This window comes from Syngnathus scovelli, chromosome 12, assembly GCF_024217435.2.
Source record: "Syngnathus scovelli strain Florida chromosome 12, RoL_Ssco_1.2, whole genome shotgun sequence".
NCBI classification, from domain to species: Eukaryota; Metazoa; Chordata; class Actinopteri; order Syngnathiformes; family Syngnathidae; genus Syngnathus; species Syngnathus scovelli.
The window spans coordinates 6,774,211-6,788,617 of NC_090858.1; the positions used below are offsets into that span (position 1 = coordinate 6,774,211).

A 14,407-nucleotide genomic window follows, 5' to 3' on the forward strand; every position below is an offset into this window, starting at 1 on the left:
CCATTCCTTAAATTTCAACTAAACAACCCAAGATTTGACACCAAGTAAATTTAAGTCACTGTGCATCTAAGGCTGGAAAACACTGATAGTTTTATCAAGCTTTGTTTGAGAGTCTTACCTGGTGGTCCCATAGGTCCTGGATCACCGAGTAGCCCGAGACCAACCTGACCTCTTTCTCCTTTTTGTCCTCTGTAGCCTGTGGAAAGACCCCACAAAGTCTTATTGTACAAACGACTGAAATACTGACTGTGCAGTCATGTGTGCAAGAAAAAATTACGTGTATATTAGTACTGTTAGCACAAATCCCACAACAAGGATTTATCCAAGGAGAGTCAAGGTGGTGATACACTTCTGACACCTTCACATCCGTCCAGGGAATTCTACGCATTAGCTCCTGGATGCTATAAATAACACCCGAATGACGACAATATCAAACAGCAGCTCTGTGATTATTTGGAGCGAAGCAGCTTTGCAAGTTGACATACAAACAGGCTACTGTGTTCCCACTGTCGGTCCCCTACCTTGAATAATAAAAGACATACCGACATGCCGTCAAAAAGTGGAAATCATCAAAGGAGCCATCTGTGCGTTAGTCAATGACAGCCACATAGGCGCACAGCTTTCAAGATTCCACAACAGAGCACAGGCTGATCAGATTGGAAAATCATCAAAGACGGATTCACTCGACAAACACAATTAGATGCAACACTTTCCAAGGGACAAAATAAATATATTCACCGGGCCAAAAGAGTCGAAGTAAACGCTCTTCGAATTTGAATCAAATATGATGAAACAAGCTGTTAAGTAGTCAAGCACAAGCTCACTTGGAAACACACAAAAAGTTAGAAGTTGAACACTTGATTGAACAAAAATAATAATGTAATATTAACCCTGTCAAATCAATTGTGCGCTGCATGTAATTTGTTATGCTACAGTCACTGTGCAATAACCAGAAATCAACCCCACCAAAATTCTTTACAATATGTTGTATGCAGACCCACGAGTCTAAAGATGATAGTCTGATTAATATTATGTTTGTGGAATATCACATTCTGTCAATCAAATATGACATCACAGTGAGCGGTGATTGGTGAGTAACTGTGATGTCATTTTCAGTGCAATTCCTCCTTTGCGGTACTGTTATAAAAATGGCCAAAATATTTAGGCCACAAATGGTAATAATGTATAATCATAAACATGAGAGAGTTTGATTTTCCCATTATTCTTTTCCTAAATATGATTTGACCATTGAAAGAAATGGCCCCTGACTAGAAACAGGTTACCCACCCCTCCTTTAGAACTTCATGCATTTGTTCATTCGTTACCCTTCGGAAGCAACATGCAGACTAGAATGTGTGAATATTCCCCCCCAGAGACCCTTGCAGTAATGGAGTCAGGACCAGCAGTAGAATGGTGTGCATCTTGTGTGCGCTGACGGGAGCATCAAGCGTTGCGCTGCCTGGCCCAAAGGAGAAACGCTTCAACGCTTACGTGTCACAGAAAATCTCCGAAAAAGGGCTTGCAATCGCTCCGAAAGTGAGCGTGAACGAGAAAAAGGGAAGGGGGGTGGCAGTGGGGGGAGCTTTGTTGCAATAATGAGACTTCTTTTCAGCAGTCACACAGCCTGGGGGATTTCATTCAGTGGGAAGAGACACTCTGGAGGAGAGAATACTCTGAACCTTGAGCAAAAAAGAAATTCTAAGTAATGCATTTGGGCAGCAATCGAGATTGCTGCACTCTGATTTAGTGCCAAAATTGCCATTGTGCCCATATTTGGCTGGAAACAAATTGCTTCGACTGGCAATAATGGACAAATTCTGTTAGTAGCAAAATAAAAGTATTACAGAGATTTCAGACTTGATTGATTGGATCACAGTCATGCACATTTGCACATGGCATTTTTTATAACATTTATTTATTAATTCTATTTTTTTTTAAAATCTTTCTTTAAGCATAAGTGAAGATTAAATATTGTGGCACAATTTACAGTGAATTCTAGGAAACAAAACAGAATCATAAAACACAAATTCAGTCAGTATTAAACGGACATGGCAAATGCTCCAATACAAAATGATGTTATGACAACAAAGTGTTAAATTATGTATTAATATATGAACATATATGTATACATATAAGTACGTGAACGTATATGTATCTGTATATGTACATGTATGTATGTTTATATGTATACATATCCGTATTTGTAAACATATATGTGTATCTGTATATGTATCCGTATACACGTGTACATATACTACATGTATATATATAGTATATGTATATATACAAGTATATGTATATGTACATGGAGGGATGCTGTGGTTGATGTACAGGTATGCCTAGAATAATAAAAAATAAACCAAAATAAAACTAGGCTAAAATGAAAGACAATGAATGCATGGAATTTAGCATGCATCTGTATGGCTGACAGTCTGAGGCCAGTAGAACTCAAACCAAAAACAAAATAGAAAAGGCACTGTACATTTAACAGAAGGCTTATTTTTCTCCATAACAATTCATTTTGGCTGAGGAAGAAAAGGCAAATTGGATGTTCCAGAGGATCACAGTCTCCAGCAGAGGATGACGAGAAATAATGAGGAAATATTACTCCCCAAACTCTCTCCCCAGATGAGTGGAGTCAACAAAGAAAGAATTAGGAAGTTGTTGAATTTTTGATTTATCAAGGGAGATAACGTTCCTCTTCATTCTCAGTAAATGTTTATTGCAAGGCTGCATTAAGACCACCCTATAAAACACTCTTGCACGGCACAGAAAATAAAACAAGCAACCAAAAATCCAGGAGCTAGGTGTGTTAATGGGAGGTATCAACACAGCACATATATTTATAGTGTGTGTTTTTTTTTAGTTGCCTACATTAGCTGTATTATTCATGAATGGGGGCAGCAGCATTTCATATTATAGCTATGTAAACATGTTGTGGTGTTGCGAGGTAGATGCAAAACACAGTGGGAAGAAGAAAGCCAGTGTGCAGTGGAATCACTACTAGTCCCCCCCCCTCCCCCCAATTGAATATGTATCACTAATGAGACTGTTTTCCTGTGCGTCTTATCGACAGTCTTCATATGTCTTCATATTTCCCAGAGAGTCGTCGTGCGCCACACACTCTTGGCCTTTTTCCTCTGCCGCCCGCCCCTCAGTCTAAAGAGAAAAACATCCCCACAAAATTGAAACGATTTCCTTTTGCACATTGGCAGCCTGCTGCAGATCTAAATTTAATCTCTCAATCGGTGACATGGCAGCCATTTTACCTTCACGTACTGATACACCTACAATTACAGGCTGTTGAAGATCGCCTCATTCCGGAGCTGCTGTATACCGACACTAATGATCACGACAAAATGGTGCGTTCAAGGCATTAATGGGGCGTATGCTCACTGGCCACAACATTATGTACAACTGCATAATGTAAATTATAAACAATATACAAATGAAGCCTTGTACGTAAAAAGGTAAACGGTAGGCAAGTGCCAATTGCAAAACATGGCAACTTTATTTTTTTATTCCAGGAGTTACCGCCACACTTGGTCTGAACGCAAGCCGATAACAAAAAGTACTAACTACCCTATCAAAACTTGATTCACTTCCAGCAAGCAGCTCAACTCCGAGTTTTAAAAACATTATAAAAACCTGCAGTATCAGTTAAAAGGTTATTAATCAAACAGTGTCCAAATGCATCTTGAATACAGGTTTGATTATGATTATTTAATCATTTTTTCACCGTTTTTTTCTTCTTCCCCGTTAACTGTGTGTTATGAAACTATAAACAGAGATTGTGGCACAATATTAAAAGAAAGCTGTTTGTACGGTGTTGACTAGCACGTGACTTTTTTTGCATTGCGCCATATTGTCCTATGCAAAATCACAACACATAGTAATTGGATTGAATCGAATCGCAAGCGTGCTGTGCCACTGGCAGAGTAACGAGATACAGATCGCATTGGCCTCAGTGATGGAGATAAGGAAGATAAGGTTAAGCAACAAAAAGGGATTAATAAAGTTTCAGGGGGTAGTTTTAAGCTTTTCATATTAAGCATGTCACTTATAATTGATGTAATGAAATAAGGCCTGATGACCTTGGTCAGCTGGGCTCATACCTTGAGGACCAGGAGAACCAGGCTCTCCTGGTAAACCCGGCAAGCCATCCTTGCCAGGCAATCCTGGAGGTCCTTGGATTTGTGAGGCTAAAATGCCTGCAGGCAGCTTCTGGAGCGTGACAGAACTCGACAAGTTTTCTACAAGACAAGACACGGCAGCTGTCACGATGAAAAGGAGAATAAACAGATTAAAATTGTGCAACCGCTTGTACCTTCGAAGATCCTTAATATTTCAGTCCTGATGAACATTTTGATTTCTTCCATAAAGTTGGGGTCACCCTGTAGATAGATGTGATAATTAATTTTCATCTAAGAGTTAAATGTCAGCTGCAGCAAAGTTAGATAATTATTATAACGCGATGGAAATCAAGATGCATGTCTTGTCTCTCAGTTTAATGATCTCCTCCAGACTGTTTGTAGAAACGAGCACGTCGAAAATTATGCCAGCGCGATTACAAACATTACTGTCAACCACCCTGAAGGGTTTGGGGAAATACTTTTTTTTTCAAATGTAGATAAAAGCTAGATGTATAGACAGCAATGTCAAAAGAATCTTAGTTTACATGGACAACACAAAATGTTGATATAGATGCGTATGAGCATACATTTTGTGTTTTCCTGAGTATAAGCTACAATAATAACGCGTAAATAAAAACGAGTGAGTCGTGATCCACTCGTGCCTTCCTACATAGAACATATAATATGCAGCGGTGTGCAAAGGTTTGTCATGACGCATTTCAATTTCAAATAAAAAGATTCCACCATCCTCCTCCCGGCGATGATCGTTTATGCATGACGCCCGTCAGATGGTGTATGTATAGCGACAGCGAATGGCAAAACCTTCTGCAGCCCCCGGTAGCACTGACACAAAATTACACGGGCCATGCAAATTATAGACAGGCTACAAAGCGTAACATATGGTGGCTGTATATTGAAAGTAACATTTCCAACCTCTTTAAAGACAACACATCTTTTTTGTGCTGAACTTCACTTGAGGGCTGAGTATCAAGTATCGGTGAAATCAGACATTGACATTCATGACTTACCAACTGTCCAGGAGGGCCAATATCTCCTTTTTTTCCCGGAGGTCCACTTGGGCCAATTAGGCCACCATCTCCTGGGCGTCCTCTCTCTCCCTGGACACCTCTCTCTCCAGGAATTCCTGGATCACCCTGCATGAGTGAAAAACCCGAACAACCCACACGTTGCGGCTTGAGTTATCTACCCTTGTTGCAATTATACTGTGATAGATACTGCACATGGATGAATTAACATACAGTTAGAGTGAAACACAAACAAAATAGATAAATTGAAATAAAATAAAAGGAACAATACAATTAGAGATAATATGTGTGTCTTTAAAAGGGCTTTCAATTGTAACAGTAATGATGGTGAGGTTACATTGCTTATTTTTCATCCCCAAATATGAACTGAATCATTCAACTGTTTATGGGGGATTTGGTTTCTATGTGGTGTTAATATGCTCATATGAATTTGTTACACAGTATATGGAAATATACTACTGTGTGCACAAATCCATCCATTTTCTATGGGGCTTGACCTTTTTCGGTCAAGGGTGAGCTAGGGAGGCAGGTTATACCCTAGACTGGTTGCAAATCAATCCCAAGGCATATGTACAAGCAAACATTCCCATGGGGAGAACAGGAATGGGCCTGACTGAGCTGGGGTTCGAACTCAGAACCCTCGAGAGTGTGAGACATCTTCAGTCGGGAACTTACACGTTCACCTTTGGATCCTCTGTCCCCTGTTCTTCCTGGTACTCCCTTTAAATCAGAAAAAACAAAACAATAACACAAACACATAATACATATACACAGCTTTCTCAATGCTAACACAAAACACTGTTTATTAAAAATGACATTTCTATCCGTGTGGCCCGTATTGCAGAAATTCACAAACTGAACAAAAACAGGGAAAAAGTTTCTAGTGACAGAGTCGTAGGCTTTCCCCAGATGAATGAGAACTGATTGCTTATTACCCAGCCCAGGTGTATTGTTTGTCTAGCTTCCCGCAGTCTTTCACCTTTCGCAATGTCACGGCTGCTCTGCATCACTCCTGCTGGCTTCTCTCTACTTTGCTGTATATGCGGAAGTGGGGGAGCGTAAATACCAAGTGAAGCTCTTGAGCTGCATGTCACAACATCTTGTATCTTCCAACCCCACCCTGTCACCCCTCATTGCTTTCTTTAAGCACACTCTGTGAAACACGCAGGGGAGCATCCTCGTATCCATTTCTAGACGGATTGAAGGAGCCATGCAAGACACTCTGGCATGTGATAGGGATTCTTGAAATGGAGCAATACTCCCGTTACCTTCGTTAATCTAAACCACTCCCTATTCCCCAAAGCCCAATGGCAGCTTTAAATCTATCGTCTTGCCCATTGAGTTGCTTTCCAAAGATTTACATGAAACCACAAATCTAAGCGGTTGGGCTAAAAAGGTAAAACCACCTGCTAGATGGCACTGTTTCTCTACCAAAAAACATCCGGACGGCAAGCTAGTGAGATGTAACAAGACAATGCAGTGCAGGGATGAGAATATCTCGGAGGAATATTAACTAATAATTAGAGGAAGACAATAAACTATTGGGGCAGTCATTAGTGTGCTCTGTGACATAATGTTGTAAATCAGAAAGGGAAATATGAAGTGACTTCTGCATGCCGCATGCCTTGTCTGTAAGATTATTTAGGAAACCGTATCTAATAAATTTGATGAGTTATGAAAAAACACGCCGTCTGTCTTTGTTTAACACATTGAATAATTACCTGCTAGCATAAGGTGTGTAATTGGAGTTAAAAGACTAAGATTCACCAAAGTCCTACATCTGTAGGCTCCCGTTTAGCTTAATCATTAAAACGTCAAACAATGCAAATTGGTTTAATGCACTCGGGTAACTTGAAAGAGGTACGGTTGGGATTAAAATCTGCTGTGCCATCTCCTTGCAGATGGACGGATGTAAAGCACTTTCCATAAGGGGATTTTGATGGTGTGCGCACAACTCACCTTGTAGCCGGGAGTACCGTCTTTTCCAGGTCTGCCCTGCTCAAGGAGCGAAACACAAACAAAGGCAATTTGTATCAGCTCCTTCGATTGGATCAGCGCCACTCCACACCTGCTCATCTCCAAATTAATGGCATATCTCAATAATCCTGATTGCTCGGCAAATGGTTTTCATTGTATGCTTGTGGAGGGAATATTACAAAAAACATCTTTTATGGATCATCTAAATCTGAAATTTCTTTAGCGGTGGTTTTTGCATTGTGTATTTGTTGTCTCTTAATGGTAAAATAACACCTTCTGAGAGTCTTTAAAGACCACAGTGCGTTGGCTAAAGTCAATTTTCCAGCCTGGGCATCCCGCTGTGGTGTTTTAGGAACACGTAGCTGTGATTATAAGCGCAGGCCAAGAATACATGTAAATCCTTACAGCAACACCTTGCGGTCCCTCGGGTCCCGGGAACCCCGTCTCTCCGAGTGGCCCCCTCTCACCCTGTCAGAGAACAGAGAGGCACCATCGTGTCAGTTGGCAGTGATAAAGGAATGACGTGCAGATTGACAGCTCAAAGAGAGTTGGCGGCTGCTGCTCACCGGCTCTCCTGGGATGCCTGGTTCTCCCCGAGGGCCGGGCTTCCCCTGTCAATCAAAGGCAAAAGAAAAGAATCATCAGTGTTTGACAGATCCTCAATGGTGTCATAGTATGTGGAGGAACTCTGCAGCCTCTCGTTTATAATAGAACCAAGATGGGGAGCACAAACACACAGCAGGTTATCCCGGGTATAGAAAAAGTTGATATACCCCTGTTCAAATGCCAGGCTTTTGTCATATGTAAAAAAAAAAAAAAAATAGACCAAAAATAAATCACTTCAGAACTTTTTTTCATTATTGATGTGATGATCTACAAACTGTACAACTAATTTTAGGAAACACTCATGTTAAATTAGAATACACTTAGTGCCTCGTTATTAATTTAAGCTTCTATTAGAACCCTCCTAGCATGTTAGCAAAATCCTACTAGACCATCTAAACTTTATTTGGGTCTGAGCAAAGGCACTTAAAATGATGGTTCGTAAGTGCCGGTTTGAACATGATATGCTGAATCGGAACATATCTACATCCCCACTTATAAGAGGGTGCACACACTTCTGCAACCACAACATCACTTTTCTTTCCGTCTCGAAAAGTTTTCAGTTTTTTTTCATTCCTTTTTTCATATCACAAACACCTGTCATCTTGTGTAGTGCTGTGGTACCTTGGGAAAACAAAGTTGATGAAGCTGAGACGTAGGTTGACACGAACACATAATGGGCACAATATATGTTACATCTGCGCAATTTATGTGGTACTTGTATTTTTTTTTCATTAAGATACAGACTTAGCACATCTGTTTCATATTCAAGAGGTAAAGCTTAACTCAGGCCTTCCGTTTTGGAGTGTGCATATTGTTCCAATGCTTAAGTATGCTCCATGTACCTGACATTCCAAACACAAGCATGTTGGATTAATTCAAGTAGTCTGACCTCGGAATTATAAGTGTAAGCGTGAATTATCGAATGTCTTTAGGTCCCAGCTCATCCATGACAAGTGCTAAGGAAAGGACATGAATGTATAGTGCAAATGTAGAAGTACCTGATGAGCATGACTAAAAGGAACCAACTTACTGTAGGCCCTGGTATTCCCGGTGGACCAGACGGACCGACATCACCCTGAAAGAAACATGGCAGTTATGTCAGACACATAAAAAAGAGCTAAAGTTGTGTTTCTCCATCATAGCAGTGTCAGCATAAATTGAGGGTTAACATGAAAACATTATTTCTACCCACCATCACCAGAGGCGATATAGATTCTAAGACCTTATAATGAACTTGAGGAACACTTTGAATGTCTTTTCTGTTAAATACAAAATGTCCCAGCTCCTCGCCACACCCACGTTTCGCATGATATTTTGGTAGGAAAGTAGACTTGCGACACTCGCTGCATCTTTTATCCTATCTTCAACGACAAGCCTTGGCAACTGTCATATATTATCATACATAATCACTCCCTGATTAATAAATTATTTTATTTTAGCACTCTACTCCCCTTCACTGATGAATTTCAAACCACAGTGCAAAAAAATCAGTAAACATGTTGGGTTGACAAATTAACTAGGGAGGAGTTAACAATAAACATTTTGACAGAATACATATTTATTCAATGACCGTAAGTTCAACATAAAACAAACACTCAGTTTCTTTGTAGTATGTTTTATTGTTGTTTTTCTGAGATGCTTTTGCTTACCTTCGCACCGGGTAGACCTTCGAGCCCGGGTAATCCCATGAGACCCGGTTCTCCCTACACGTAATAAGAAATGACACACTCAGCAGTGTGAACATACAACAAAACAAAAACACTATGAAAACTAAAATTGGTTTCATTTGTTGTTGCTATTTTCATTCTGATGGCCTTTTAGGGGCAGTCGATGAGCTCTTGAAGTTAGTATGGTTATTTCATGGCTGTCAGTAACTGTTAGCACATCAAATATAGATCCAAACTACGGTAAATTAAATTCTGCATGACACAAGACGTCCCACGTTTCAACCGCTGCTCTGGGCACATGGTCGTGTATTAATACAAGCCTTCACACGTCAATGCAAGATGATCCTGCGGGGACAATATGTCAGGCTCAGTGCATTATATTATATGATCTATGGCATGCGCTGTTACAATTTGCGGGCTGTAGATGAGACGGAGAAAGAGCCGTCCCATTTTGAAAATCCCAATCAGGCTTAGTTTGTGCCCTAAAAATAGAGAGCTATTCGCAGCTGCATGAACAAGCGATGGCCTCTATTGAGCTCATTTTGTTCAAGCTGCCATGAAGAAACGCCATTACATGGAAAAGAGGGGCAACTGGCGCTGACATAGATGGATTGTGCGGGTAATTGTCACACATGTAGATTGTCACGAGTAAGGGAGCACGGTTATGGGGAGAGCGGGGCAGCCACGGGGATCAGCTGTGAGACGGATTGAGGCAATTCCGCCACAGCACTGGTGCCGCTCACGTAATTTATTAAAATGTCAAATTAACATCCTGCTGAAAAATCACAGTGCAACAAAACAATAAAATCTACAATTGCCCCCATGGGAATAAAGAATTCACAGTGATGGTGCGAGCAGAGTTGTTTCCACGTCGGTGTGGAATGTTTTCAGGCATCGGTAGGATGGAGCTGGGGGTCGTATAGGTGGGGCATTTAACAGCGTTGAAGATTCATGGTCTCCCGCTGGCAAGACAATATGGTACCACTATTTCAAATTTTCCGGAGAATATAGTTTGTGTGTGTTGGAATTCAGCAGGTAAAGGCTTCAGAGTGCATTGATTGAAATAAACTGACAAGTCTGGCTTGACTCAAAGAGAACATCAAACCGACAATAGATCTTTTGTTGGAAAAGAAAGTTTCAACTCACAGCGAGTCCTTCATCTCCTTTGGGACCCTTGAAACAGAAAATGGACAAATAAACGACAATTGCTCTCAAACAATGTACACAATAAGACTAAGACTAAAATGGTATTCTGTGACTGTCTTCAACACTTATTGAAACTAACAGTATAACATCGTGGCCAATTACTCAATATAATAATATGCAAAACGCGAGATAAAAAAGAAAATGAATCATGTTTGGATGATGTAAATAGTACATCTATCCCAAATTGACAAGGATAAGGCTATGAAGGAGGCAGCAGGCAGAGAAGATCTAACTGTAGTTCATGGAGATTAATTTTAGGCTCCGCCCCCCTCAGGTGTTGTGGAGGAATGATCCCTGTGGGGCCTTAGATTGGATGTCTCCCCGGGCCTGACGAGATTACAAACTGCCTGATAAGGAAGAGCAGTGCAAGGGGAATTTCAAAATGGGCCATTTTGGCTTGACACTGTGTGGCTGAACTCTGACTTCCATTTGCAAATCGTTGATGTTTTGTGCATCCTGGGGCAGGTCAGAGACATCTATCTAAGAATCAGAAAGCCTCTTAGCCTTAACCGGCCAAGCAGCAGCAGCAACTCTCAATAAATGTGACCGAGTGTGATATGAGGGCCTCAGAAGTCGAGATAACACTGGAGGGCCGATGGATTTTTTTTTTTTCTTATGTGGCTCTCTAGAACCAACATGTCTGTCTGCTGACGTTTCTTCACCGTGCACTTTGAAGGAATCACTTCAGGCATAATGATGATTATACTTACCGGTGCGCCAGGAGCCCCGGGGGGTCCTAAAATAGCTCCACCACTCTGAAAAGACATGGTTTTGACTTTATGGCTTTCTATTCCACAATATGGGTCAAACATTTTTTAACCACAGGCATAGACTTTTTCTGCCAAAATGATTGATGGCATTGTACTGCACACTCCAATGCATCACCGTATCACAAGGAACAACACCAAATAAAGGTCTTTACCTGCAGCTTGTACAGACTGCTCATCCCATTGCCCTCCACATAGGGTTGGCCCTAAAACACAACCAGCAGTAAATCACATCACATTTCATCCAACAGTGTTTCCTTGTGGATATTCTTAAGCACCAAGAGTTAATACAGTAGGCCCCAGGCAGTTATTTACCGCTAAGCCTTTAAAAGCTACATGGAGGTGATCAATACCTCATTTGGTGATTTCACAATGCGATGTGATGGGTGAGAAGAGAATAAAATGAGATCTCTGAACTCCATAAAGCCAAAAGTGAGAACAACTTTTGAGGTGTGAGACTGAGGATGCAACTTTTAGGGACCTGCGTTCCAATACAAACTTGTTTTTGGACGATTAAGATTGGTGAATGAACGCTTTTAAAGCAAAGAGGGAGTTAAGGTGCTCATTTAGAGGCAAGTGGATGCCTGTGCCCTTTTCAGGCCACTGAGCCATACCCTGTCCTCCCAGACTGCACTTTATGAGGCCAGGGTGCACGTGGGGGTAAGGCAGGTTCAAGGGGACGCCTGATGAATTATAGATTGGCTTTGGAGGAGCTTACTCACTGGCCTTTTAGAGGAAGCGATCATGGTTCAATGCCAGCAAGCGGGTCGTTACAATGTCAACATATTTGTACTTTGTCATTTTTTTGCTGTTGTCTTGCACTAAATACTGCTATGTGGAGTGAAAGCTAATTCAGGGTCAGTTATGCATGGAAGTCATGGCAAGACAGTTGTGTTAATAATAGATACAAGCTAGTACAGCTAATAGAATAGCTAATGGCTATTCAAGGCTGTATTTGTCACAAAAAACCTAAATTAACAACGAATCAGTGTTTCATTTGAAAAATGAAAGGGTAAGTCAAGCACATTATTTTCTTTCAATAATTAATTTTCTGCACCCCCATTAGCCTAAACACTGCATTATGATTAATATTGTGTTTATGCAGTATAAATTAAGCAGGAAAATCCACTCATTTTAACTTTCTAAAAGGCCTGATAACTTACTGGAGGTCCTGGCAGGCCTGGTCGACCAGGAGGTCCTTCATTTCCCTGTCATTTACAAAGGAGAAAGAGTTTTTAGTCAAATAAAAAACATTCTAACCACAGTTCCAAGCCGACCTAATACATTAACAGTAAAATAATCCCCCTCCCAAAAAAATAAATGAATAAAAATAAAGTCTAATCAAGGAACTGCGTGAACGAAATACAAAATTAATGAAGCAGAGCTTTCAATGCTTACTCTTTCTCCTTTAAAGCCAGTTTGACCCTTTGAACCTGGGCGACCCATGAGCCCCTGTAAACAACACAGCAATATAATAATGGTTACATTTAGCATCAAAATGTGTATCATTCTGTATGACATCATAACATGTGGATTTTGTCGATGGATCGTAATAAACATGAGCGTCTTACCGGCTCCCCAGTACGACCTATCACTCCAGGAAGTCCTGGGACTCCAGGCGGCCCCTGAGACAGTGGAGATTCGTCATTTATATCAAAATCAAACTATAGTGATATACCTTAATTTCCGGACTATTGACCGTAATGGAATATGAGCAGCGACTAAAAAGTTCTACCGCTTTCCTGTATTGTTGCTTGTTTTAGTTCTTCACAGTTTTGTCGGATTGCATGAACTTTGTTGATTTTTTTGTTTTATTTTAAAGTAGTTCTTTATGTTTATTAGTTTCTTTCTACTTAGCACAGAGGCAATTATTTCACATCCTTTTTCTCAGTAACTCGCAGTTTATTTTTATTTTGTTACTTTGACAGATATTAGTATTATTACTGCTTTGTGTTACCATCATTTGTTTTTTATTACCTTAATGGACTAAAGGCTTTGAGGTATGCCTTTAATGCCTTGATTTGGGTGCAATCAGTCACATCCCCTTCCAGAAAAAATGTTAAAACTAAACAAAAATGTAGTTTGCTTTAGAGTCCCTTTAGCAATAACAGAGCCGTAATTCTTCTTTTTACAAGCCAATGAAATAGTTCGGATGTTGTTTTGAAGTTTCTTCACATTGCTACTCATATGGAGTGCTTTTTACACTTTTTTTTTTATTGACTGACATTTAATCCAAACGAGAAAAGTGTCTTAAACAGAGCCTGTGTTGGATTTCAGAGAAAGCAGAGGTATTGCCATTGACACAATCTTGAGCAAAAGGGCACTCTTTTGTGTGTGTGTTTGTGTGACTCAATGCTGAAAGATGACCTATGTATTGCTTATCATCTCCTCTACCACAAAGATTCCCAACACATTGGATAGCATTAAAAATTGCATGTATTCGTATTTTTGGGGTATAGAGGCGTACATACATATTTGCCACATGATACACCTTAATAAGGGACACAATGTGTATAGCGTTGGGTGGATTTGCCTGGTTGTTGTATCTTCATACTTTGCTTCCATCTTTAGACATGGAAGACAGGTCAATTATTCGGCTAATTGCGCCAGGGTTTGGTCCTCATCCCTGATAATAATGATAAACACTCGACCAGGCTCTCGAAACTTCCAGGATGTCATGGCAAGTGGTATAATTTTAGCAGTGTGTCAAAATCATTTGAAATGGCATTCAAAATTGTGATATGCATGTGTGTTTTCGGAAGCTGTATAACCTTATACAAGTGGGCCACGACTTAATAATAGGAAAATGCAGGTCCCAGTAGAGCAAGAGTTGAAAAACAAAGCTCTCGGCTTGTATTTTTTTTTTAAGTAGCGCTCACATTCAGGTCAGGGTATATTTTCATCACCTCAGAGGGCAAAGATGGGGAATAGTGCATCTTTCCAAGAGGAGTTTTTGATATTTCCCATTAGACTAAAAAGGTCATCACATTTGGCAAAGGAATAAC

At 40.4% G+C, this 14,407-nt stretch overlaps 1 protein-coding gene across 5 annotated transcripts in view; it reads right to left on the reverse strand.

Moving 5' to 3' along the window:
- col19a1 (collagen type XIX alpha 1 chain) overlaps positions 1–14,407 on the reverse strand; it is a 75,265-nt gene that overhangs the window by 5,821 nt on the left and 55,037 nt on the right. For 4 of the 5 annotated variants that reach the window (XM_049736175.2, XM_049736174.2, XM_049736172.2 and 1 more), the window contains 16 exons: positions 12,974–13,027; positions 12,801–12,854; positions 12,566–12,610; positions 11,558–11,608; positions 11,346–11,390; positions 10,576–10,602; positions 9,412–9,465; positions 8,793–8,837; positions 7,723–7,767; positions 7,562–7,624; positions 7,139–7,174; positions 5,855–5,899; positions 5,162–5,287; positions 4,328–4,394; positions 4,116–4,253; positions 119–196 (listed from right to left, as the gene is read on the reverse strand). In XM_049736175.2, the coding sequence (XP_049592132.1) occupies positions 119–196; positions 4,116–4,253; positions 4,328–4,394; positions 5,162–5,287; positions 5,855–5,899; positions 7,139–7,174; positions 7,562–7,624; positions 7,723–7,767; positions 8,793–8,837; positions 9,412–9,465; positions 10,576–10,602; positions 11,346–11,390; positions 11,558–11,608; positions 12,566–12,610; positions 12,801–12,854; positions 12,974–13,027 (973 nt within the window). Of the gene's footprint in view, positions 1–118; positions 197–3,055; positions 3,160–4,115; positions 4,254–4,327; positions 4,395–5,161; positions 5,288–5,854; positions 5,900–7,138; positions 7,175–7,561; positions 7,625–7,722; positions 7,768–8,792; positions 8,838–9,411; positions 9,466–10,575; positions 10,603–11,345; positions 11,391–11,557; positions 11,609–12,565; positions 12,611–12,800; positions 12,855–12,973; positions 13,028–14,407 lie in introns of those variants that run through there. The other variant, XM_049736176.2, reaches the window with a different exon arrangement.